The 27,318-nt window shown below is 40.2% G+C and overlaps 1 protein-coding gene across 1 annotated transcript in view; it reads right to left on the reverse strand.

Annotated features, from left to right (window-relative positions):
- The window catches only part of DNAI3 (dynein axonemal intermediate chain 3), a 65,248-nt gene that overhangs the window by 11,334 nt on the left and 26,596 nt on the right, over positions 1-27,318 (reverse strand). Inside the window, exons 10-17 of the mRNA XM_045835544.1 lie at positions 27,212-27,301; positions 24,835-24,921; positions 23,876-24,004; positions 21,112-21,185; positions 17,916-18,060; positions 16,531-16,618; positions 6,251-6,381; positions 1,677-1,744 (exon numbers count right to left, since the gene is read on the reverse strand). Coding sequence (XP_045691500.1) covers positions 1,677-1,744; positions 6,251-6,381; positions 16,531-16,618; positions 17,916-18,060; positions 21,112-21,185; positions 23,876-24,004; positions 24,835-24,921; positions 27,212-27,301 — 812 coding nt within the window. The remainder of the gene's footprint in view (positions 1-1,676; positions 1,745-6,250; positions 6,382-16,530; positions 16,619-17,915; positions 18,061-21,111; positions 21,186-23,875; positions 24,005-24,834; positions 24,922-27,211; positions 27,302-27,318) is intronic.

Below are 27,318 nucleotides of genomic sequence, written 5' to 3' on the forward strand. Positions count from 1 at the left end.
CCAACTCAGCAGACAGAAGTGAAGGGAGTGAAGTTTGAGGCAGAACCCTGAGTCCCAGCAGCTCTTCCTTGCAGGCTGTGGCTCTGACCTCTGACCCTGTCAGTCACTCACGTCCACTTGTCCAGACACTCATGGGATTGACCAGATCCCCTTGAGCAATATCAGGCCGGTGGCTCCACCTCACTGCTTTCCAGTGTTCTAGCACTCCTGCAAGCTGCCTCTTCCTTTGCTTATGGTTACTCCCTGCTTTGGGCTGTGGATCATATAAACTTTTGTGCCAAGAAAACTCCAAAGCTTTAAAGTAAGTAGCCACTGTAGGAAACTCCAAGGCTTTGAGCTTTGACAGGAAGCTTTGCTTACCAAGGAGCCTGAATCTTGGCTGATTCCTATTCACCCCTGGGTGTGACCCTAATACCTCTGCTCAGCTGCCCCAAGTCTGGCCCTGGAAACAGGGAACACATGGGCACCGCCAGTCCTAGCCCCAAAACAGGGTCCTACAGGTACTTCTCCCATACTGCCCCGAGGTCTTCAAGATGATCATAACTTTCATAGCTTGCAATTTCACATTGACTTAGACTTTCCACATAGATGAACTACCATGTTGTTGAGTTATTGAAACAGCATTGCTACCAGACAAGGGCCTGGCCCTGAGTGGGTCTGCCCAGGCCAGCTATTTGTGTGTGGGTTCGTGACTTCATGTAGGAAAGATTTCACCACACGAGTCCAGGTGACTGTGAGGGTACATTTATTGAAGCTGGGGACTGTGAAGTGAGGAAGGGCTTAGCATAGAAGAAGCAACAGGAGAGCCCAGGCTGGGCTGCCTCAGCTCACTGGGAAGTCAGAGAAAAGGGGCCTTGGGGACAGTTCAGGGGATCAGCCTGCGACAAGCTGCTGCTGCCCATTGCTCCCTTGACTGTAAGTCTCAGGGTCCCTTAGAGGTCAGGAGATGCTGTGCCTGGTGGGGAGGGAGAGAGGGAAAGGGGATGGTGTGGGTGCTCCTCCGAGGAAGAGGGTGTGCACTGGGTCCTTTGTCCTGAGGCTTTTATCTCTTGCAGGAGGGAATCTCAGGGCAGGTCTCAGGGGAGGGTTTCAGTTGAACAGTCATCTGTTCTCCAGGTGCACCCCTCAGGGCCATGGTCTTCCCTGATTGGTCAGTGACAGGACAGGTGTTAGTCGTTGCCATTGGTTCTGGTGTTGCCCACCTGATTCTACTGCTTTTCTGTGTTTTAGCTTGCAGTTGACATACAACTGACTCCTGGATGTTATCTCTAGGGAGGTGACCTTTTGTATCAGGTTGTAAATTACTGGGCCAGTTTGTTCAGCGATTTGTCTCAGTTTTCCTTTTCCACTTGCCAGAGAATTTTCCTAGATCCTTACTATCCTGTCTCAGCATGATTCTTTTAAAATTGTGCTCAAGTTTTGGTGTGAAGACAAATCACCTGGTGAATTTTATTAAAATCCATACTCAGATTCAGTAGGCCTGCGATAGGGTCCAGGACTCTGTATTTCCAACCAGCTCCCAGCTGACACCTGTGCTGCTTGTCTGAGGCCCTCGCTCTGAGTGACAAGTGTGGCCTCGAGGCCTCAGGTGCCTTCCATTCCATTAGCAAGGCCATGGTTACTCAGGACTTTGTGAAACAGGGACAAACTGTTAAAAATGGCACACACATCAAAACTTACTCATCAGTCGGCCAGTTTCAGGGTCTCTTTCCAGTTTCCAATCTGTGTATATCACTTCACCTTCCTAAAAATATCACAGGTTCCTGATGAGTACAGTGACCACTTAAAAAACAAGAAAATACCTCATAGTCATGTGCTAAGATGTAATACAATGTTGGGAAAAGTCTCAACATGATTACTTGATTTTATCTTAAACCAAAAGAAAATGAGTTTGTTGAGCTTTTATCTATATACAGTGACACGGAGAACACCAACCATTATGGAGATAATCTATGTATATGCGTTCCAGCTACTGGGTTTCCAAAGTTTTGTTGTCAATAGGAGATTGTCCCAAGGGACTGAAAGCTCCAGGCGAGGGATCTCATCCAACTTACTCATGATTTATTCTCAGCATGTTACAAAACAGTACTGAATAAATAATTGTGGGGTAAGAGAGAAAGAAAGAATATGGATTCATAGTATGGTACTCATTACCACGTACAGTTGAGAACAGGAACCATAAAATCCCATCCAAATAACATGGTAAGTAATATATATCCCACTTCCACTTACAGCCACTTTAAGGACAGGGGAAGGCAGAGGGACCTGGGTGAGGAAGAGGCAGAAACAGCCACACAAATGGGAAGGACAGAACCAGTCAATGGCAGAGGAGGGAGAGGTTAAGTGAAAAGATTTAGCCCCCTCAAATTTCGTCTTACAGATGCAAAACCTGAGACTTGGAGAGGTTTAGTGACTTACTCAAGGTCATCCAAATGCAGTCTCCTCATTTCAATTCCCCCTACCCCCACTGGATAATAAGGGAACATCACAGAGAAGGTTGTATAAAAACAGAAGTTGAAAGGACTCGGAGGAAGGGATGGATTGGGATGTGTAGGTGAGGGAGGGGAGCTGGGAAGACATTTCATTTATGCAAAGTGAAGGAAAAGCTCACTGGGGCCAGGGCCCACTCATGCACCCATCTGTGCTTTATTCATCCTGTTAATGTATTTAACAAAGAAGGAGTGTGCTCGGTGCTGGAAAGTCAGTGAGAGGACAAACACACCCTCCACTCACAGGCACAGTCTAAGGGTGCAGACAGGCTGCACACGGCTAGCCTGTCGTCGTTACCATTCATTGAGCACCCACTGCTTGCCAGAATTGTGAGGAGCTTTATGGGTGTGGCCCCAGCCCTTCCCAGAGTCCTGTAAGAGAGTTATTAAAGTCTCCTGGGACTCATGGCTGGTACATAGAGCACTGAAATGAATCCAAGTCAAACAGGAATAGTTAGAATCAGGCCAATTAGTCAATGTGTAACAGGGTACAGCCAAGATGGGGGGCCCCAAATAGGGATTTGGAATGGGGTCCAGAACTCAAGGTGTCCAGGAAATATTAGGAAAATATATAGGGTGTCCTCACCCCTCGCCCCCACAGGTTTGAGTTGGGGAAAGGGACACATGGGGCAGGACCATGCTGTTTTGTACAGCCATGGGCTTTGCAGCTAACCTCTGGCATGGTCATTTAACATATCTATAACCTTTAACTGATTTCATAGATATGTTAAATAGCTGCAGCCATGCTTTAAGCCAGGGGGAGAGGAGTGACTTCCACCCAAGATGTAACTGGGGGGCAGCTCCCCCTGGTTACAGAGCCTGTGTGAGAGCTTGGAGAAGATTGGCTCCATGACATGGGGCCACACCTGCCTGGACTTATGATGGCAGCCCAGTAAACCTGGAAAATACAGGAATGCTGGCAGGTGTAACTGATTGTAGGAGTCAGAAATGGGGCTGCAGAGGAAGAATGGCACGGGGATTTAAACCCAGACATGGCAGCCATGCGAGGAGATAATCACATGGCTTTGGCAGAGTGGGGACCCCGCAGCCTTGACAAGAGTGAGGACCATGTGGTTTTGGGGTGCTCCCTTTTGCCATGTGGCTTAGGAAGCAGGAGAGACTTTGCCTGGAAGAAAGGGGGTGAAAGGACTCTTGCTGGTGGGCCAGGAGAAGGTGCCACACGGCTTTGGATTAACGGGAGATCGTGGCGGCGACACAGCGGATGGTGCCAGGAGCCCGAAGCACGGACTTCTTCTTTTCCTGAGATACGGTACTCAGATTAAGGCAGAGGGAGAAGGAAGGACTGTGTGCATCTGTGGGTATCCTAAAGAACTTTAATGTTTTAATGAAGACATTAAGTCACTACTCTAAGTCTGTATAGCTTTAAATAAATATTTCCTTTCCTTTTCACAAATCTCTGGCATTGAGAAACGTCTTTCCTCTGGCAGCAGGAATGGTGAACCTAGTGGGGGGTCCTTTCAGTAATAGTATATTGTACACCCGCCTTGGCTCTGTTCTGTAACAAGTGTTGAGTCCTCATTATATCATCAGCCATGTAGTCGGAAAGCATCACTTCCTTCTCCATCTGGTTACTCAGTTCTGACAATTCCAATGTCCTCAGCCTCTCTGGTGCTGTTCTCGGCCCCCTTGGTCAGGGCCTCTTTGTCTCTGGGTTGGCCCTCTGAAAGCCTCGCCAGTCTGACCCCTCTGCGTTCCTGCTGCAGCCCTGCACCAGCTGCCCAGGTCCTAGAACAGAAGGAGTAGCCATGGCAAGGGTTGGGCAAGATCCTTCCACTGGCTTGCCAGCCCATGAGGGCAGGGAATTTTGTCTGTTTTATTCACTGCTCTGTTCCCTGGGCCAAAAACAGTGCGGGGCATGTATTAAATGCTCAGTGATACCTGATGAATGATGGATGAAGTTAATTCCAAGCGGGGCAAGGGCTAGGTAAGCAGGAAAGAGTCTGGTGGGTAAGAAGAATGAGGGACAAATCGGAGCAGCTGGAGTGGCTGAGGGAGACTGGTGCAGATGGGATGGAGACACAGGGCGGGGCCGAATTATGCAGAATCTTATAGGCCACAGTGTGAGGTACTCAGATTTTATTCATGTTTCGCTGAGTCATCAATGAAGAGTTTAAGCAAAGGGTATTATGTTTTAATTTCTGTTTTAAGATTTTGCAGTTATTTATCTTTCTAAAGCTGTCTTTCCCTGCTTTAAAATTTTCGTGAGCACAGGGACTAAAACTATGTGATCCCACTCACACGAGGTGCCAGCGTCGTGGAACTCAGAGAGACAGGGAGCAGAGTGCTGGCTGCCAGGGGCTGGGGCGGGGGCGGGGGGGGATGGGGGTTGGAAGGCGAGTCGCTGGGTTAGTGGGCGCAGACTCTGTTTGGATGGCGAAACAGTTCTGGGGAGGAGCAGTGCCTGTGGCTGCTCTGTGACAGGAATGCGTTCATTACCATTGACTTGGACACTTAAAAGTGGTTAAGATGGTAAATTTTGTTATGTGTTTTTCAGAATTAAAAAACCTAAAAACTTTGGTGGGAAGCCCATGTTATAAAACATGTTTCTGTTCAGTAGTGCTCCATTGCTCACCCAGTGAAATTCAAGTTACTTAATGAGGCAGAAAAGACCCTTTGTAGGCCCCGACCCAACATTCTAGGCATAGCTTTGCTTCCTGCACCAAACTGTCCCACTGTCTGTAGACAAACCCCAGCCCCTTGTAACCCAAATACAGTCCAGGCTGTTGTGTCTGCTGCAAAGTGTACCCTCACCCTGACCTTTCAGGTGCCTCCGCAGCCTCCAATGTCCAGTTGGCTCGAAGAGCACCTTCCCCAGCCTCTTCCTTCCTGGCCCTTTGGCCCCTGGGCTGGTGCTGGTGTGCTGTCCATGCGTCTACACCTTAACTGGGCAGTGAGCACCCTGAGGGCAGGGACCATGCTATCCATTCGTTTCTGATCCAGGGCCTAGTGCAGCGCCTGGCAGGCAGTACATTCCCAAGAGCTGATGGAACTGACTAATTCCCTTGTAATACTGAAGTGTGAAGGCAAATTGCACTTGGTTAGACTGAGCTATAGGTGAGACTGAACTACAGCATTTCCCCACAGTGGTATCGCCAGGGAGAAAGACCCTTTATTTCAGGAAAACAGAGTCATGAATGACCAGGCATCTCTGCTGCTGCGTGGCCATAAAATAAAGTTCTGAGCCTTGTGTCCTCATCTATAAAATGGGAATAGTGATATCACCCTCACAGGATTATTAAGACTATATGAGATGTAATTTGGAGAATACCTGGCACAGACTGCTGTATAGAAAATGTCTAATAAAAGTGAGCCCACTTTGGTTATAATAGTAACAACTGAAAAATGGCAGGTGTTATTGTTATTATATCCAGCTGTTATTTACCTCTTAAATTGAGTGAGTTTTTTACTATCTTTCTTGGTAGATGATGGCAGCCTAAAAAAATAGTAAATCTCTAGCACTTAGTATGGTTTCTTCCATGGTAGTGGTGCTTGATAAAATTTGCAGGTTAATCAATACATTATTATTAAAAATGATCATGCTTAATTCTACAAATTTTTCCAGGGACATTTTAAACATGAATCTATGAGGCACTGTGGCTAAAAATGTTAAGAGCAAATAAGCATTTTAAAATGTGAAAATGATATAAATAAGTTTTCATAAAGCAAAGGTGCAATAGAGGTTATCATCATATATTTCAGTACAACTAAAATATTAATTTAAAAACTATAATTCCACTCACCTCAGTGCCCACAAAGAACTTTGTGCAGAAGTCCTCTATTGGCTTGAGAATGTTGGCCAGCCCGCTTTCCAGGTTCTGGTAGGGGTTCATTTCTCCCGACTTCATGGCTTTGTTCTCAGCTAACGCTTTGTCTTTCAGAGAAGTGTGCGTGGAAGAAGCACATATTTATAGTGGATGATCTTTTAAAATGAGTGAGTTTATGTTTATACGACTGCCCCATTTCCTCCTCAGTGTGGCAGGCAACAATCCAAGCATTTTTAGACTTCTAATTTAGCAGTAGAAGTTTATGTAGGGCGCCCGGTATATAAAACTGATAGAAGCTGCATTGCTCTTTGAAGTGTTTCCTGGGAGGTAACAGGGAGACCCCACTGTTTCCCTTGCAGGGAGCTCTGAAATGTGCCCGGTACACAGCTTGGAAACCACTTCTATATGTTTACATCATTTTGAAATCACTTACAGTAAATGTTGGACACAAAGTACACCCCCTGGGTTCTCTCGCCCTTGATATTCTCAATACAATTTTCTAATGAGAAACTTGTGTCATTTTTATTCAGTTGGTGCCACATAGAAATTCTTTAAAATATATTTTATTATGTTATCACAGTTGTACCATTTTCCCTCTTCACTCACCTCTACCCTGCACACCCCCTCCCACCTGCATTCCCCCCTTTAGTTCATGTCCATGTGTCATACTTGTAAGTTCTTTAGCTTCTACATTTCCCATACTATTCTTACTCCCCCCCTGTCTATTTTCAACCTACAATCTATGCTACTTATTCTCTGTACCTTTTTCCCCATCTCTCTTCCTCCCACTCCCTTGTTGATAAGCCTCCATGTAATCTCCATTTCTGTGGTTCTGTTCCTGTTCTAGTTGTTTGCTTAGTTTGTTTTTGTTTTTGTTTTAGGTGTGGTTGTTAATAATTGTGAGTTTGCTGTCATTTTACTGTACATGATTTTTATCTTCTTTTTCTTAGATAAGTCCCTTTAACACTTCATATAATAAGGGCTTGGTGATGATGAACCCCTTTCACTTGACCTTATCTGGGAAGCACTTTATCTGCCCTTCCATTCTAAATGATAGCTTTGCTGGATAGAGCAATCTTGGATGTAGGTCCTTGCCTTTCATGACTTGGAATACTTCTTTCTTGCCTGTAAGGTCTCTTTTGAGAAATCAGCTGACAGTCTGATGGGCACTCCTTTGTAGGTAACTCTTTCCTTTCCTCTTGCTACTTTTAAGATTCTCTCTTTGTTTTTAATCTTGGGCAACTTGATGATGATGTGCCTTGGTGTGTTCCTCTTTGGGCCCAACTTCTTTGGGACTCTCTAAGCTTCCTGGACTTCCTGGAAGTCCATTTCCTTTGCCAGAATGGGGAAGTTCTCCTTTATTATTTGTTCAAATAACTTTTCCACTTGTTGCTCTTCCCCTTCCCCTTCTGGTACCCCTATAATTTGGATGTTGGAATGTTTAAAGATGTCCTGGAGGTTCCTAAGCCTCTCCTAATTTTTTTTTTTTGAATTCTTGTTTCTTCATTCATTTCTGATTGGATGTTTCTTTCTTCCTTCTGGTCCACTCCATTGATGTGAGTCCCAGTTTCCTTCCCGTCACTATTGGTTCCCTATACATTTTCCTTTATGTCACTTAGCATAGCCTTCATTTATTCATCTAATTTACAACCAAATTCAACCAATTCTGTGAGCACCCAGATTACCAGTGTTTTGAAGTATGCATCTGATGGGTTGGCTATCTCTTCATCGCTTAGTTGTATTTTTGGGGGAGCTTTGATCTGTTCTTTCATTTGGGCCATTTTTTTGTCTTGACATACTTGTTATATAGTGAGGGGCTGAGCCTTAGGTGTTCACCAGGATGTAGCAACTCACATCGCTGGGTTGTGACTCTGTATTTGCAGAAGGGGTCCAAGACAGAAAAATGGTGCTTGCTCCGCTCTCTGCTGGATTTAAGTCACTTCCCCTGCTTCCCCCAAGCAAACTGGGCTCTTTTGGTGCTGATTCCCAGGTGGGTGGGCTTGTGTATGTTCCAGGACCCTGTGGGTCTCTCCCAGGAACTCTCCTGTGAGGCTGGGAGTCTCTCCTGGTGCCTCAATCCCCACAGGTGTTTTCAATGGGTGTTTTGAGGGTTTATTTCCCTGAGCTGGGACTCTGGGTTGTGTGGTCTGTCTTGTTCCCCAACTTCACCTGGTTTATCTGCACTTGAATGTGGAACCACTTGGTCTGCCAGCCGCCTTGTGCGCTGCGCCCCTCCACAATCCACCACCTCGCTGGGTCTGCCAGCTGCAGCCTTGCCAGCAAGCTCTCTCTGCCCCGGCCACCCGATTCCACCCTTCCTACCAGTCTGGATGAATGTGTCTACTTTAACTCCTTGGTTGTCCGATTTCCATACAGTTCAATTTTCTGTCAGTACTGGTTGGTTTTTGTTTCTAAATTGTTGTTGTCCTTATTTTGGTTGTGTGAGGAGGCACAGTGTGTCTACCTGTGCCACCATCTTGGCCGGAAGTCCTTGGAAAATTTTCAAACAATTCGAGATTACCCTTTTATATGGAAAAAATTCTTTAACTTCTAAAAAATAAATTCACTTAAAATGTATCACTTGCTTGTCACAAGCACAGCAGGTAGAATATTACTTGTTTTCCGGTTAGCCCAGATCTATTGCTTATGAACATCAGGGGCCCCACTGTGTTGCAGCTGTAACTACGCCTGTCAGCAGAAAAGCACAGCTGATCTGGGGGATGAGATTCAAGTGTGGCCTGTTTCTTTTCCAAAGTGTCTCATGTCATTTTGTTTTAAAACAAAAATTTTTATGATCTAAAATTGATCAATATGATTTACTGAAAAGAGAAAAGCATGAGGGAAATTATGGAACTCATCCATTATTATATCTTGCAGAGGTTACTGCTATGAAAATATTGGTATATTTTTCTGTAGTTGCCTCTGTGTATGTGTGTATGTGTTTAAACTGGGTATTTTAGTGTTATAGCTCACTTTTCTATTCTCTTAATGATGTATCTTAGACATTGCTTCAGGTCACTTACTAGTTTTTAAGAAATATGATATTCAATTTCAGGGAAAGATGGTAGAGAAACAATGCTCCCAAAACCCTCCTCACCACATCTTCTCAATATACCCCCCAGGTTATATCGCCCCCGGGGAAACAAAACACAAACACAAAATCAACCAAACAAACATACAAATGAAAACTAAAATAGAAGAAGAAAACTTCAGCTCCACTAAAAATATATTATTGCATTTCAGAAAATCTTTAGCATAAAAAATAATTATCATGACTTAGTAGGTGCAGTCAACCAACACTTCCATTGTTTGGGATCAGCATGTTTTGAGGGGGTTTGTTTTCCCTATTAGACAAGACATTAAAAACAAGTATCCAAGTTAAGCCAACCATGGATCACATCTTTAGATAACTGGGTTACAAAGTGTCCATCAGCATTTCAGAAATAACTAGGCACATTCAAACACATTGTTCTTATGAAAAGATACTCTTAATACATTTAGCAAGAGCAAAAAGATACTTTGTACCCATTTAATATACAGTTAGAGTCATTAACTTATTTATTTTAAATTCTCATTTCACTCTCAATGTCTTTCTCTTCTGAAACAATATACATAAATAGATTAGTAGGTTCTCACTTACACGTGGAACCTAAAGAATGATATAAACAAGCAAACCAAACAGACTCATAGGTACACACAGAGAATGCAGACTGATGGTCACCAGGGGGACAGTGGGAGGCACTGGGTGAAAAGGTGGAGGGATTGAGAAGTACAGATTGGTAGTTGCAAAATAGTCATGGAGAAAGAAAGTACAGTGTAGGGAATATGATCAGTAATATTATAATAACTATGTGTGGTACCACTTAGGTACTGGAAATACCAGGGAGAACACTTTGTAAAGTATGTGACTGTCTAACCACTATGCAGTACACCTGAAACTAATATAAAATAATATTGAATGTAAACTAGCTGAAAAAAATTTTAGAATAAAATTTAAAAAAGTAAGCCATGTTTAAAGTAAAACAAGCTGTAAGAGGGTTAGAGACCAAACCTAATAAAGCCAGCATACAAATTGGAAGAGAAAATATCTACTAGTAAAGTAGGACATGTACATAGTTTATAAATAAACACATGTTCATTGGGAATATGTGCTCAAAAAGGTTTCTGGAAGGGGTGCAAAATGGAAACATTTGGAGCCCTCTGGCGTAACAAAGGAAGACAAAAGCCTGATCCAGGGGTCACTACTGGTAATGCAAAGGAAGAGGCATGTGTGAGACGCACTGTGACTGACAACTTAATTGTTCTGGGCAAAGGACTGGACATCTGGGCCTGAGGAGAGAGTCTAGGTGACTCCAGTTCTGCTCTGCAGAAGGAGAAAAAGGAGGGGGAGAATCCTTGGCATAGATAAAGGGGTACACATCACTGGGGGGAGAGTGTAATGATGAAAGCACACAGCGGAAGTTGGAATCTGAGGTATAATTCCATGATGAGGGCAGCAAGGTAGAAATGGGACCAGGGAAGAAGGCTGAGAAGAGAAACTAAAGGAGTAACAGAAAAAATCACAAAAGCAAGAGAAGGGGCTTAGTGGGTAGTATTTAATGTGGTACAGTCAAAGAGCAGGTGGCGAAAGGAAAATGTTATCATCAACGTGTTTACTCAGACTTGACGGAAGTAACTTGGGTGTTTATTAAATTCACCGTCATCCTCATGGATTTTCCACCCCTGAGGAGAGTAGTGATAATAGCAGTGAACATTTATTGAAAGCTTACCACATGCCAGGCACTAAACTGTGTGCTTATGAACAATTGCATTCAATTCTCACAATGACTCGAGGTGGTTAAACATTAATCTGCCTTCAGGAAGAGTCAACTGAGGCTCAGAGGGGTTAAGCAACTTGGCCAAGATGTCACACCTGGTGACTAACATTTATTGTGAGATGGTCATGTGCTGTTGTTCAAGTTGTACACATAACAGCTGATTTTATCTTCACAGTACTCTGTGAGGTACTTATCTCTATTATTTACCCTGTCCTGCCCCCTCCTATTTTCTTTTGTCTCTGGGCAAACAGGTTAAAAAAAAAGTTAGGCACACAGTGGTAAAGTAATTTAACCTGGTCAAACAATAAATTGTGGTTTTGGGATTTAAACCCAAACCATGGACTCCAGACTCCACACCCTTAACCATTATGCCACATTGCTTAGAAGAACATAACACAGGCTCCAAAGGTAATCCCAAATGGGGAATTCCAAAGCCATTTACAGCAAAGTTTTCCTCTTTGGAATAAATGCTGGATTTCTTTCAAGCTGCTTGGAAGGGCACTATTACAACCTAACATGGCAGGCAAAGGGTGAGTGGCCTGTGGCCACTAGATGGCGACAGAGAACCAGATGCTGACACTGAGATGAGTGAGGCCTTCAGAACAGCCTGGATTTGTGATTGACAGTTGAGGAACCACTACCAGGTCAAAAAGCAAAATGTGGTAAAGAGGCATGTGAGTGTTTTTTAGTCAGCAGGCCCAAGTCAGGCCAGAGGAGGTGGACAGCTGTCAGTGTGTGTGAAGGAGACCCGAAAGACCATAGTTAGATTTCAAGTAAGTCCTGACAGCTGGCCCTCTACATAAGAGGTAGGACATGGCTGTAGCAACAGCCACTAGAGATCAGAGGCAAGAGTCAGCAAGGTCCACAGCATTGCCAAGTGAAATGTCATTCTGTCCGGACCTGTGGAATTGTCTGTAACGTGGATTTCAGGACATACATAAGGGGACATGGCCAATTAGAGTCTCAGATGAGAATCTAAAAACGTGTCCATTCTCTTTATGAACTGAATTAGCCAAATATGCCTTTCTTTAAGAAAACCCCAAATGACTGACTGGAAAGAGAACATTCATTTGATGAGGAATATTCCCATCTGATACCATTTGGGACATGCTTCAAGGTTCTTCAGTTTAAACAGGCACTTCCTTAAGTGGAGGTGGATGTGTGCTTGTCAGTTATTTCAGTGTCTATCTCAACAGAATGCAAACCCAGGGCAGGAGGGACTGGCCTTTTTCACAGCTGTATCCTCAGGGCCTGGCACTCTGTAGAAATTTAATGAATGTTTTGAATAATAAACACACATATAAATAAGGAGATAACAATATAAACATTATTCTTTTAAAAACTAAAGGATCACAATATTTCCATCTTAATTTTCTGGTCACATTTAGCATTATGTGTCTATTCCATAGTGTTAGCAGTCCCTATGCCAACATAAAACGTAATGTTCTTTAAAAGGCAAAACAGGCCTCTGTCTTTGGAAATGGTACCATATTTAGGCAGTCTACAGCAAGACATTGCCTAGGAGTCTAATAATACTGGTAAAGAAATAAAGGATCAACAGAAATTACACTCACGTTGAAGATATTGAAGTTTAGATACATTTGCTTTAAAAAAGTCATATCTCAAAGACATTTCAAAAACACACATTAGAGAACCTTCTGCTGTGGCCAAGATGGAGCAATTAGTGCTGGACTTAAGCTCTCTCATGTGAAACAACAAAAAACAGGCAAAATACATAAAACTAAAATTTTTTTAAAATTGGACATTAGATCACAAAGGACCTTAATCCCTAAGAGATGGTAGAAAAAAGGATGGTATTTTCAAACCTAATCACATCAATAGTCACATTAAATCTAAATGTTATAATGTTCCAAATGTTCCCACGAAAAGACAAAGATTACCAAATTGGATTTTTTAAAAAGCTAGACCTACCAGAAATGCATGTCAAATGTGACACAAACAGGTAAAAAGTCAAAGGATACAAAGGGTATACTGTGCTAACATTAACCGAAAGAAAGCTGGATGGCTACCATAATATTAGACGAAGTAGATTTCTGGGTAAAGGATATTACCAATTCATCAAGAGGATGTAATAATCCTAAACATTTACATATCTAATAATGCAATGCTCAACACCGTTAGTCAATAGGTAAATGCAAATGAGACATCAATGCTCATCTTTTAGAATGATTAAATTAAAAGGGCTAGCCATACTAACTGTTGGTGAGGATGTGGACAAACTGGAACCCTCATGCACTGCTGGGGGGAGTGTGAAATGGTACAACCACTTTGGAAAACACTTTGGCAGTTTCTGAAAAAGTGAAACATACACTTGCCCACAGTCTAATTGTTCCATTCCTAAGTATTTACCCGACAATTGAAAGCATATGTCCAAACAAAGACCTGGATATGAATGTTCACGGAAACTCTTCTTCTAATAGTCTTAAGCTGAAAACAATCCAAATGCCCATCAAGAGGTGAATGGGTAAACATCTGTGGTATATTTATACAATTAAATACTATTTTACAATAAAAAAGAATAAAGTATTCATTCGTACACACAACAATATGGATGAATCCCAAAATAATTAAGCTGATTGAAAGAAGCCAGACCAAAAAGGAGTATATATCATACAATTTACATAAACTTGTAGAACATATAAACTGACACATAGCAATAGAAAATAAATCAGTGGTGGACTGAGGGCGGAGGTGGGGGAGGTGCTGGAGGGACTACCAGGGGAATTCCTCTAGATGTTAACTTTTGGGGGTGATGAGTATGTTCGTTACCTTGGTTATAGTGATGGTTTCACAGGTTTTTACTATGTCAATACATATTAAATTGAATGTTTTCACATGTGCATTTCATTGTATGTCAACTACATTTCAATAAAAGTGAAAAAGGAAAAAAAAACACCCTTTAAAACATACAGTGATATCATTACTGTAAACTGTATAAAAGCAATAAACATCCTCCTAACCAACTCTTTTAATGAGGTTAAAAAGTAAGACTGGGGCATTTAATGCTTTTTATGAGTTGCATTCACCTCTCTTGGTCTGGGTTTCCTGAATTGTGAGATGGTAATGGAAATTCCCAGCTTGCAGGACTTTGGGACCATTAGCATCTGTCTGTTTTACTCACTGTGGTACCCTCAGGGCCTAGCACTTTGTAAATATCTGCTAAGTGAATGAAAGCATGTGCAGTATTAGCACGTGTCTGACCCTTGGCTGGAATTCAATAAATTGTAGCCAATAATTGAATATAGAGGGGAGGGGTTGGGTGGAAGAAACTCACCTAGAGTTCCCCTGGAATGAAAAAATCCGAAATAGATAAAAAAATATGCTCAATTTTTAATACTGCTTTGAATAGTGATTCCAATTTTCCCCTACAGATTTTAAATGTTTCTGTAATTATATGTATTATTTTTTCTTCTTTTACGGCCCTTGGCTAATGTGTATTATTTGGGAAGGTCATTCATACTCCGAGATTAAAAACAATTTTCCTCTAGTATTTTATATTTTAGTTTTTACATTTACATCTTTAAACCATCTAGGTTTTCTATTTTAACAGAGTCTGAGTTGGGAATCTAAATTTGTTTTCTTGAGGGCTTTATTCTAATTTATTCCAGCCTTTCCAACGGACACAAATCATTTAATATCAGAACAATAGTGTTACTGATTTAGCATCAGCAGCAATTGCTGAGGACAGCTTCATCCCGCAGGCCCCTCTTCTGCGTGCTGTCTTTCCGAAGTGGCTGCTTCTCTGCTGGACCTCCGTCCTTCCTTGGTGGTGTCCTGCTGTCTGTGGCTCTTCTTCCCATGTCCTGGCTTTTCTGCGCTCCCTGGCTCCACCTGCGCCTCTCTCTCATTCTCTTTGTAGGACCCTCCATCTGCATGATGCTTCTGCTGCCACACTGCCAGGTGCTCCTCTCCGCATCCTGCTGCCGGTACCTTCTCCTCGCGCCTCGGTAACCAACTCCCGCCTGACAGCTGCAGGGCGGCACTCTGCCCGGTGGCTGGCATCCTCTCTGCGCTGGGCTGCAGAGGGGCCAGCGGCGTCTCCTTGCATAGGTGGGCTTAGACGCCACGGAGTTTGAAGAAAGGGCCGTGATTTTTCTGACCACTGTCCACTGTTCTCAGCCTTTTGTAAGAATCAGGAAACTTGGGAAGTGTCTGAGGGAACCTCTCTGCTACAGCATGACAGGTGTGGGGCAGTGTGGTCCCTTTTATCTGTACGCACATTCTTCTGTCACCTTTCTAAAGCAAAACTCTGGTTGTAATCCTCTGGTTTTCTGCTTTTTAATATAGTCTTCAAGTTGATGTTAAAAAGCATGTAAGTCTCAGAGTTTTCCATTATATTGACTGTGGACGAATCTCTCTTCAAGCCTCCAAGTCTTTAGGTGTGTGTGTGTGTGTGTGTGTGTGTGTGTGTGTGTGTGTGTTTAATCCTCAGGAGGGGAGGACATCCTTATTGATTTTAGAAAGAGGGAAAGGGAGGGAGAAAGAGAGGCAGAGAACTCTGGCTGCCTTTTATTCATGCCCCCCCACCACCAATCCCAAACCCCAGTGGAACCTGAGACCTTTTGGTTCACAGGCTGACACTCAGCCAAATGGGCCACACCATCCAGGGCAGAAGGCCATTGTGTTTGTTTTTATTTTTGTTTATTTTTAGCATGAGTTCTTGGCTTATACAAAACACATGCCTTCAAAGCAAGTTTTACCCAAGGTGCATTTTAGATATGGAATAGATTTTTCTTAGATGTCCCATCATTTAACAGAAGGTTGAAAAATTTATAAATGGAAATCATTTTGATGAGGCAAATATTTGAAAAATCCTTTAGTTGCTAGTGACTCTTGTACGTTTTTACTATGCATTATTCTCAGCGATGTCAAACACACTTTTTTTAGTAGTTTTGACAGTTTACAGTGCCCCTTTCAATTGCTGCAACAAAGATGTATGGTTGAAATGGATTTAAAAGTTAATTATTATTCTTTATCAGTTTTGTCATGGTGCTGTAAAAATATTAATTCTTCTGTTATATTCAGATTGAGAAAGGTAATTTTGTTTTTTAGTACTTCACAAGTTACTCTGCTAGATTTGAGAAATGTCCCATTCTACAGAATTATACTTAGAACATACACCTATTTATTAAGTGGGCTTCATTAATTTTGTTTAATGTATTAAGCTTTCACAAATACACGAATGAGCTCAATAATGTGAAACCGGATTGAAGTGAATAGTTTCAAATCTTTTCGTGTGTAAATGCAGTTTTAATGTGTTGGCTGTGGCTATGATAGCCATTGTAAAGTTCCACAGCGTGGAGTTTCACTTTGTGTACTCTTTTTACAAATTAGACTATCCTAGCAAGTAACTTTAGACATAAAAAGCTATTAACACTCAGACTATCAAATACCTTTTTAATAACCCCAGGCAGTTACCTTGTGTTTTGTAAAGGAGACGCTCCTCACCCAGGCTTATTTTGGTTGGGCAGTGGTCTAAAGTTGTTTCACCTTTAGATAGTTTCAGCTTTTGGGAGAACACACAAGAAAGATGATTTCCATATAACCTTCAGTTATTCTTGCTTTTACCTTCTGCCCCCAGATTGCTGTCTTCCATCTCCCCCTCTTTTTTCCTTTCCCACTCTCCCTCTAAGTTCTAGTTGCCTTTCCCTGGGGAAAGCACCTACACCATTTCTGAAACCATGCTGCTGAAAGGGACTTCTGTGGGGGCTCATTTCCTAATCCCAAAGTCTTATGTGTTATATAATTTCTGAAAATGCTTTGTATTCTATTTCCTAACATGTCCTTATTGCTTTTAATATAAAACAATGGCTCATTCTTCTGTTCCCTAAGTCGTTCAGTTAAAGGAAGCTCCAGAAAGATGTTCAGGAACCTTGCCTCTGCCCAGCACTGCTGAGTCCCGTGGGGAGACACGTGTGCCCTTGAGTTCCAGAAGTGGCCCTGGGTCTGCACCAGAATGGAAAATGGTCCCACTCTACACTTTCCCCTCTGGGCTCCCTGCCAGCCATCCTCAGTCAGGATGTTTGTCCATATGCTATACATTTATTCTCAGGTGAGGTTTTGCTTGTTCGTTTCTTTCAAAACTATTTACAGCTCATGGAATCCTAGCCCTGAAAATTTCTTATCCTCTCTTTCTAATTTCTAATCCTAGTTACTTCTCTTCTATTGGGAACAAATACAAAATAATTCAATTCTAGTGATACTTATAAATCCAATTTTAAAAAAGTATTAACTTTGGAGTTAGATGTTTCAGACAGCCAGACATCGATGTCAGCAGCTCATTCGTACTTTGCACACTCACCACACTACAACCTTATCTTCCTTAAATTAAAATTCTTTTTCTTAGAGCTCTGCCATTCAAGATAAGTACAAATAATTTCTTGTTCAATTACTTTTCATTTTTATTTGATCATAGGTATTACAATACTCTTTTCCTACTATTGATGTGCAAAATATCCAGAATTTGGGCTACAATAGAGGTAAAAGTAGCTTTTCAGGGCTAACCTGAAAGTATACCCACTCAAAAGCAACCAATATGCAATTGATTAATTATTATGCAAGCCATTTGTAAGTTGTGGCTTGCTTACACATGAACAAATATAAATTTCAAGTCACGATGATTGTGGGTTTTGGTTTGATGAAGGCAGGCATCATAATAACCGAATCAATGGATTTACTGAGTGTGTGAATACATGAATTATAAAGTCCTATGTGAATCCGAGCTGCTCTACTTCTAGAGTGTATGTATGTATGCCTATGCATATAAATTATAAAGAATATAGAATAAATCCTATGTTACTTACCTTAGCGAGGGGTTTCCAGGAGAGATCTAGATGCAAAAACGTAGATGGTATATCAGAAGGAATTTCAATAGTTTCTTCCTTCTTTTTGTCTGTTGGTTGAGGGGTCATGGTTTTCAGTGGTCTGATATCCCAAAAACATACTGTGCTTTAAAAAAAAGTTTACATTTTTAAAAATAAAGACAAATAAGAGGTGTAACCTCCAGACTACGATTGTTGCTGCTACATATTAGCAATGTGGTCATGGCTATATTTTAATATCTCTGGAAGGAGGATTTTTATGAAATGAATTCTTAATATTTTAGAGAATTATGCAGTTCATAGAGTTACTTAATAATTTTGCTGGTCCTGAGACTATATTATCAAATATGAGAATTGAGTTGGGAGATTGACAAGGTCTTTTTTTTAACATAACAGCTTTTTTGAAATATAACTCATATACCCCCGAATTTATCCATTTAAAATGCACAATTCAATGGTTTTTAATATATTGACAGAGTTGTACAACTATTGCCACAGCAGTTTTAGAAGTTTTTTAAAAAGATTTTATTTATTTATTTTTAGAGAGAGGGGAAGGGAAGGAGAAAGAGAGGAAGAGAAACATCAGTACGTGGTTGTCCCTCACGTGCCCCCTACTGGGGGTCTGGCCTGCAACCCAGGCATGTGCCCTGACTGGGAATTGAACCAGCAACCCTTTGGTTTTCAGGTCAGCACTCAACCCATGGAGCCACACCAGTCAGGGCAATTTTAGATTTTTATCACCTCTAAAAGAAACCCTGTACAGGTTAGCAGTCACTCCCTATTCATATACACATAGTGAAAACATCACATATACAGACGGAGTTGGATTTAATATGCTTTTTACATAGTTGATGTCCAATAAATGTCATTTCTTGTTTCTCCTTCCTCACAGGTTGATTATGAAAATCAGATGATACAATGTGTGTGAGAATTCTTTATGAAGTTCTGCACATATATAATGTTTTTAGTGTGATAAACTTGGTAAAAATTTATAGTGAAACTTGTACAGTACTGTAGTATAAAGGGTATTTATATTAATTATGTAAAAACATATGATGAAAACCACAAAAAGTATGCCATATTAGCTTCATAATTTCTATTACTGAGGTTATGAGTAACCTGATTCAATAGACTTAAGATGTTATTATGACTTATATCTATATGCATTTAGCTAAATGGATGGTAACTAAAGAGAAACAAGACTTGTATTCATTTATGTAAATTATTTAATTAATACTAATACTTTATTCATCTTAATAATGAACAGTTAAATTAAAATTATTTGAGTTAATTTTGATAAAATTATTAAATTTTAAATGAAGAAATTATTAAAATAAAAATATTGAAAATAGTAATCATTTTGTGTTGTAAAAAAACATAAATTTTGGGGAGAGTACCACAAATGATGAAATAAGATTTATTTAAAAATATAATTATAGTTCATTTAAAACTGTTTCAAAATTATATAGCTCTTCTTGAATTGCATTTATATCATTAATTTACATTATTTGTGAAATTGTTATGTTAAATACATAAAATTTCAGTTGAACTTCTGTATAAATTAGTCACACATTCTTAATTACTGGAACATTTATCTTAGTAACTAAAAGTTAGCTTTTTTAAATGCATAAATTTTTTTTTATTTTAACAACTTTTCAAGGAACTATTCTTAGGATATTTCTAAATTCAAGGGACATCATTATAAATAATAATCAAGGATCTGTATGTCCAATATAGAACATGTAATATTTTTAGTCTGCTCAGTGTTTCTAAATGTTTTCCAAAGCTGCTGAAGAACAGTATAGCTCTGCCTTTGTGGTTTACAATCAACATTATACCACAAGCATTTCTCCATGAAATAATAATATAATTATAATTGATGCACAATATTCCATATGGCCCTATACATGTCATGTGTTGCTTTTGTCTGGGGAATAATCGCCCTCTCCTCACCTATTTTTTGGCAAAAGCCTTCTAATTGTTTGGAGGGAACTGCCTCTTTCCTATTGGATGCAGTCAAATTGAAACTGTCCTTCCAAGTGCTCTGCCATTCCTTCCCTGGCCAAAGGGGTGAGTTCATAATGTAAGGGAAGTCAGCTAGATTCCCCAGTGACACGGGGCCGGACTGATTCATTCATAATGAAGGGGTTGGCCATTTACTCCCGCTACCCAAATGCCTGGGGCCCTTTCTGAGACCCGAGTTAGCTCTTCCTTTTATTCAGTAACATCATTACTTACTAGCTATGATATAGGATTTAAGCACATATATAACTCAGTATATATAGTGAACTTTACCTTCTGAGTCTTATTTCCTTTATAAGTATTTTTCAGGGTCACTGCAAGTATAAAAGAGTTAACCTATTAAAGCACCTAGTAGAGTTTTGGCATACACTTCCAATTAATGTATTTCCAGCAAATTTATTCTGTCCCCTTAAGTTAGCCATTGTCAGTTTCTACTGCCTGCAGTCACAGAACCTTACCCAATGCATGCCCACAGGGTTAATCTTGTCTCTTCCACCCCTCTTCCAAGCTGATGTTACTGATGACTCTGCCTGCCACTCCACACACTTCTGAAGAGCCTATAGCTTGAGGCATCATTGCTTCTATTGGGGTCCAAGCTATTTGGAATGGTAAAATTGTACCAGCATTTGGATGCTAGATAATACTATTATTCTTTATATTTCCTATTTCATTATGATTTTGAATTCTATAAATTGGGAAATGTAATTTTTAAAATAAACATTCTTCAACATAGTTACAAAATTATTTATAAAACACTTTTTATAAATATGCAATAAAAATCTAAAACTCTTACTTTATAAAAGCTTTTCAAATTAAATGTTATACTCTTCATAATTGTGAGACAAAAATGAATGTAAACAATACAAACTGCAAACTTACAAGAGAATTTGAAGAAGCAGAATGCCTGTGGATAATGCTATATAACAGTATGAATCATGAAATCTAGTTAATTCTCTTTACAACATATTTCATATCTATAAATATATTTTTTAACAAGCAACAATCTATAACATTCTTTCATTTAGTTATACAAGGTTTAATGACCACAATAAAGATTATTTAAGGAGGAGAGGAAGACAATGCTCTTCGAAACGTCTAAGAAAAGAAGAACGTGTTGCATGAAAACAGATTCAGTGATGTTTAAGATAAGACTTACCAGTCTGCCGAACAGGTGACAAGCTGACAGCATATCCCACTTCGATTCTCGAAGACGGAACCCATTCTGTTAATCTATTAAAAAAAAAGCAAGAATTAAGTTCTGTGAACCTAGAACAGTAATGATTTTCTTCTCATAGTTTTTAAAAAGGTTTTATTTTATTCTCACTCAAGAGAGGGTAAGGGGGAGAGAGAGAGAAAACCATCAATGTGAGAGAAACACTGATCAGTGGGCCTCCTGCGCGTGCCCCAGCCGGGGATCACCCCACAACCCGGGCATGTGCCCCAGCTGGGAATTGACCGGCAACCCTTCGGTTCTGGGATGATGCTCCAACCAACTGAGCCATGCCGGCTAGGGCTTCTCACAGCTTTTTTATATTTTTAATTTTTCTTTTTTTGTTGTTTTAAATTTTTATTAAAAGGGCATAACACTATCAGAGAAACTTGGGAAATATAAGGTTTTAAAATCAAATACAATTCTGCCATATATTTTCTAGTCTCTTTTCACAGATGCATTTTTATGTAGTTTTAATTAGTATGCATATAAATTTCAATCCTGAGATTATAATTTGAAAAATTTACCTGTGTACTCATAAGTCATTCTAATGGTTTTATAATCTATAGATGATGTATCATAAATTTCATTACCCATTATTATTAGAAATGTAGCTCTTTCTGATTTTTACTATTGTTTGTGGAGCCCAAACAGGAGCTTTTATGAGACTGGTAAACAGGTAAAGTCAATGAGACTTGTTGTTAGATCAGACACCAGCAGCATGCAGTGAATGTCGAGGTACCTACATTTTCTGAGTAACCAGTGGCACAGCTCTGCTAGCACTCACAGAATTCCAAGGCGGATCAGTAGTCCTTGGGGTCCTGGAAGGTCCAAAATCCCAACCAGCTAGCTCCCAAATGAGGTAACAGGTTTTGGGGCAACCTGTGCAGGTGCCACTCTCGAACCAAAGGAAAACATGCCTTCCCCTCGTGGTAGGACTGATGAGCAGAACAGCAGAGACAGGGGTTCCGGCAGCAAATCAACAGTGAAGTTGGGGACAGGAAGAAGACCACAGGTTCTGGCAAGGCCTGTTGGCATCCCAGGGGCTCGGATCTTGGAAACCTGGCTGACACCACTGTGGCCTGATTTGCTTCAGGCTCGGCAATCTCCACTTGCACCCAATAAACAGTCTAGAAACCACATTGCCTCTTCTAATGAGCTTCTCTAGTGTAGAAAGTGTGAGACTCCAGACATATGCTTGCATTGGGGTTTTATGTTTAGATTATTTAAAAAAGCATATTATATAGGTTTGGAAAATAGGTTTTAAAATAAAATATAATTCTACCTTATGTTTTTTCCCATTCTTCTTTTATGGATATACTTCAACATGATCTGTCAGGGTGTCCATATAATTTTGTATCTTGAGACAGGAATTTCATTATTTCTTTGTATGAATTCCCAAAGTATAAATTACTGGTCAAAAGTTTGAACATTTGGAGGCCCTAAGAAGCACATTGATTAATGGTATTCTAAAAGTTTTATGTTGGAACCAACAATGGTTAGAATTTATGGTTGCACCATCTCGTATCTAATACAGGTTATTATTTAAAATTTTTAATAAAAAATGTAAAAGGTCCAAATTATTGTTGCTCTATTATTAATTTCTTTGGTGTTAGAAAGGCTAAATGACTTTCATGTTTATAAACTAATTGTTTTCCAGTCAGTATATGTCTTTTGCTTATTTACTGGAGATTTTGTATTTACCGTATTTGGAGCAAATATTTTTCTTCATTTTATTTGCTCTTTATTGTTTAATTGAGAAATTTACATGTATACTTTCAATTTCTTTCAACATAAATTAGTTTAGGAAACTATCTCCATAACAGAAATATGATATCTTATTCTGATGTGTTGTAATTTTCCTGTAATTTGTTATTTTTATTTAACTTTATAGTCACCTGAATTAATATGTGTATGGTGTGAGTTAAAATGGAGTTCCTCCCTTGGGTTGTAAATTCCATTACTATATGTTAAACTTTTATTTTTAACAGAAACTATATCTGGCCTATTTGCTTTGCATACCCCATTTGAATACCTTAAAGGGCTAATCATCTTTCATAGCTCTCATTTTTCAGATATACTTTTATATTTTCACTTGTTAGTTCTTCAGAGTACATAGTAGACCTTTAGTGCCATTGAGTGAAACATTGGGGATCTTACCAGTTTCCAAGTTCACAAAAATGACTTTGTGAGTCAAGCTGAGAACCACAGAGCCAAACTGCAGCATAGGGGCTGGGCAGTCAGCTGGGCTCACTCACCGCACAGCTAGTTTTTGCCCCCACAGCTGCAGGGTGCACTCAGTTCGAGACTGCCTGGGCAAAATGACATCTTCCCATGTCACAGATCTTTGGAACTGCCTGCTCCAAATAGCTGACATTACAATATTTAAATCTGTCAAGGGTGTAAAATATTTATACTCTACTTTTACATACTAAACCCTCATCTTCTGCACTATTGTATTATATCAGCATTGACACCAACTGCATTTTTTAGTGCTTTTTAAACCACGGTAGTTGAAACATTGGCCCTGCTCTCATCTCCAAGTCAGATGTGGGTCTGGTAACAGTGACATCACTGTCTGGTGCCTAGTTCCTGGCTGTTTCACAATTTAAATGTACATGGCTTGTTGATTTGAAACATTCTCTTTGAACAAAATGTTCCAAACATTTTCAATCCAGCAGAAGAAGACTATGAATCCCTTGAGACTCACCTCAAATGTGTCAGGCAGCCAATGTATATCTGTAATTACTTTCTTATGTCCGTTTTCTATTGAGGAGACGGCACAGTGTCTGATATACATTTCTTCTTTATTCATGTCTGGTTCAAGGAGAAACATGGGCTGGAAAATTGTTAAAAGAAAGTCATGTGCTAACTTCAGAGATCTGATGAATGAACTCATACTTGTCTCATCATACCAATGAAAATTAATAACTTGGAGAAATACCAATTCAAAGAAAAACAGAAATTAGTGTGTCTATGTACTGTGTATTTAGGTAATAAGATTATGTTCATTTCCCCTTCAAAAATTGTTGACCCACTGCCTAAGGAATCAGTGAGATCCCACCTCCGAAGGAGTATTTCCTTCAGTGCACAGACGTCTGCGGCCCTGGGTTTCTTGCTGAGAGACCAGTTGACATTCAGGTTGAAGCGCTGGGGTGGAGCGGTGCAAATGGTGGGTAAGTACCGAGCTGGGAGCTCGGGGAGCTTTCCCCAACCCTCCTGGCAGAATCCACAGCTTCGAAAAATCCTAGTATATTATTCCCCCTTCATTTTATACAGGAGAAAATTAATGTTTGCTGAGGTGAGGGAAATGTCGGAGCTTACAGGACTGCGACCCAGAGCCTGGGTACACGGCCCTTCTGTCCAGTGCTCCTCCAACTACATCACTTCAGGAACACCACTCGGCCCCTTCGTTTAATTTAATGACAATACCAACAAAGTGAATTTAACAGCCTGGGACGGCTGGTGCCACCTGTTTTGCGGTGTTTTTAATCAAGGGCCTACAAAGAAGTGATTTAGAACAGTGTCGTAAGCAGATGTGAAGGTTTGGGAAACAGTACTTTTTTTCCTATTGAGTCTTTGTTTAACTTGGCAACCCTATTGTGTACTTTCTGATAAACTCCTGGACAGAAAAAAAGGCAAAAGAGAAAAAAACGGTAAAAAGCTAACCTTGAGTGTGGCTTTTTTACTTCTACTACCGCCTGTTTTAATGTTTTCTATGCGATCAGCATGTGCAGTGATATCCCACATGACAATCTGAAACAGAAATAAATGTTACTAAATATTTTCAGGGTTAAAGATTAAAACAATTTATTCATATTGGTATGCACTTGGATGAATCAATCACCTTGGGGGATAATCAAACTCAGCCTACATCTTAGGTAAGTCAGGAGCTTTTAAAGCTCACATTGGGTTGGCCAAAAAGTTAAGTTTTTTTCTCTATAAGATGGCTCTAGTAGCATTTAGTTGTCTTGAACTTCATTTGAAATAATTTTGTTAGATTGTATTATGACAGCTGTCATATCAGTGTGCATTAAAAAAGCTCATCAAAATTGGTGAATTTTTGTGTAGCCATTTTAATATCAAAGAGGGAAGAAAATATGCAACATTTTTGGCATCTTATGCTTTACTATTTCTTTTTTTTTAAAGATTTTATTTATTTTTAGAGAGGGAAGGGAGAGAGAGAGAGAGAGAGAGAGAGAGAAACATCATTGCTGGGGGTGATGGCCTGCAACCCAGGCATGTACCCTGGCTGGGAATCGAACCTGCGACACTTTGGTTTGCAGCCGGAGCTCAATCCACTGAGCTCCGGGCTCAGTGTACTCAGTAAACCAGCCAGGGCTGCTTTACTATTTCAAGAAAGGTTAAAAAGGCAACTGAGACACAGAAAAAGATTTGTGCAGTGTATGGAGAAGGTGCTGTGACTGATCGAACATGTCAAAAGTGGTTTGTGAAATTTTGTGCTGGAGATTTCTCGCTGGACAATGCTTCACCATCGGGTAGACCAGTTGGAGTTGACAGCAATCAAATCAAGATATTAACTGAGAACAATCAACGTTATAATAGGTAGGAGATAGCTGACATACTCAAAATATCCAAATCAATAAAGTTATTGGTGAAAATGAAAAATAGGTATTTTATTCTACAGAAAAAACCATATGGATTTTTTGGCCAACCCAATGTAAAAGAAATGTTTTCTTCCATATAAAAGTATTTTCAACACTTTGATTTTAGTGCTTGCATTAAAAGTGCCAGTAATTTTTAAAATCCAAGGTAAACAGCATGCAATTCCCCCTGCTTTGGGGAGAGTTCGCCCTCTGTTGGGGGAAATGCGCTATGATTGTGGGGACAACCGTTTTAGACCCAGGAGCAAAGGGCCTGTCCTCCAGAATCAAATACACTCAACTGTCCAAAATGTCTAAGAAATGATGATTTCTATTTAATCAGATGTTATGGCCAACTCCAAATTTGCACAGTCATGGTCATTTTTTGAAAATCAGAATGAAGTATAACATGCAACACTAATGAGATTAGTTTTTAATGATTAAATTCATTTTAGCACACTAAAATATTAACATGTCAGGATCACAGAACTGTGAGTGCTTTTATTTTCATCATTTGCTTTTCTAAAATACTTTAAAACACAGTAGTACAACCTTCATAATGAGTGACAAAGGCATTTCAGGGATGGCTGGGCCTGGACGTTGGTCCCTGGGTCATCATGATGACTCCCCGCTGTTGTTGGGCAAAACCCTGGGAGAAAGTTTGTTTTCCTGGATGCATTTGGTTTTGGGTAAATGGGCATGGGTGCTGCAGACATTTGCACTTCAACCACGGTGAGTTTTCCCAGGCACACCAGGAAAGACCATCTACCCTGTAATGGTCAGATTCCCTGGATCACAGTGAATTTAAACTTTCATTACAAAGTAGCTTTAAGAGTTGTGTTTTCCTTTATTGGAAAAATAGGCAATTTAGGATAGGATCTAAATTTTACATAAGTTAGATAACAAAGGGAAAACATGATTTCAAATTACACATACAAATTCAATAATATATATATGTTTTCCAGAGAATTTCTGTTTAAATTTCATACCATCTGCTATCTCCTACCCCTAGGAAAATTTCAAAAGAGGCCTCCTGACTAAGAGGTATTAATGCTTGTGGTTTTTGTTGTTCCATGAAATCTGGTCCAACGTGTGATTTTTATCTCAGCAATACAAATAGATATGACCTGGTTTTGTTCCAGTTATCATGACTGGGTCACCCTGTGAATATCTCCAGCCCTGACACCACATCTAATATATATTTATTTATTTACTTACAGCAGGCAGGTTTTTAAAATTTTTATTTTTTTACATTCCCATCCCCCAACCTCCTAACACATCTTTATTTTCCAGTTGCCGGCACGGTGGCATGGTGGCATGGCACACAGCTGGCACACCTTCTTTCTGCTCAATTGGCTCCTTAAGTTCAAAAACCTACCAATCAAAATGTATTACAGAATGTTGTCTACATTAATAATTAGCTGGAAAAAACCCGTGCGTACCTGCCCATTTATGCAGCCTCCAGCAATAATGTTAGGGTTACTTGGACAGAACTTGAAGCAGAAAATGTCTTCCGGGCTCTCCAGCATTAACTAAAGGAAACCCCCAA

This window comes from Phyllostomus hastatus, unplaced genomic scaffold (assembly GCF_019186645.2).
Source record: "Phyllostomus hastatus isolate PE091 unplaced genomic scaffold, TTU_PhHast_1.1 phas_contig_209, whole genome shotgun sequence".
NCBI lineage: Eukaryota > Metazoa > Chordata > Mammalia > Chiroptera > Phyllostomidae > Phyllostomus > Phyllostomus hastatus.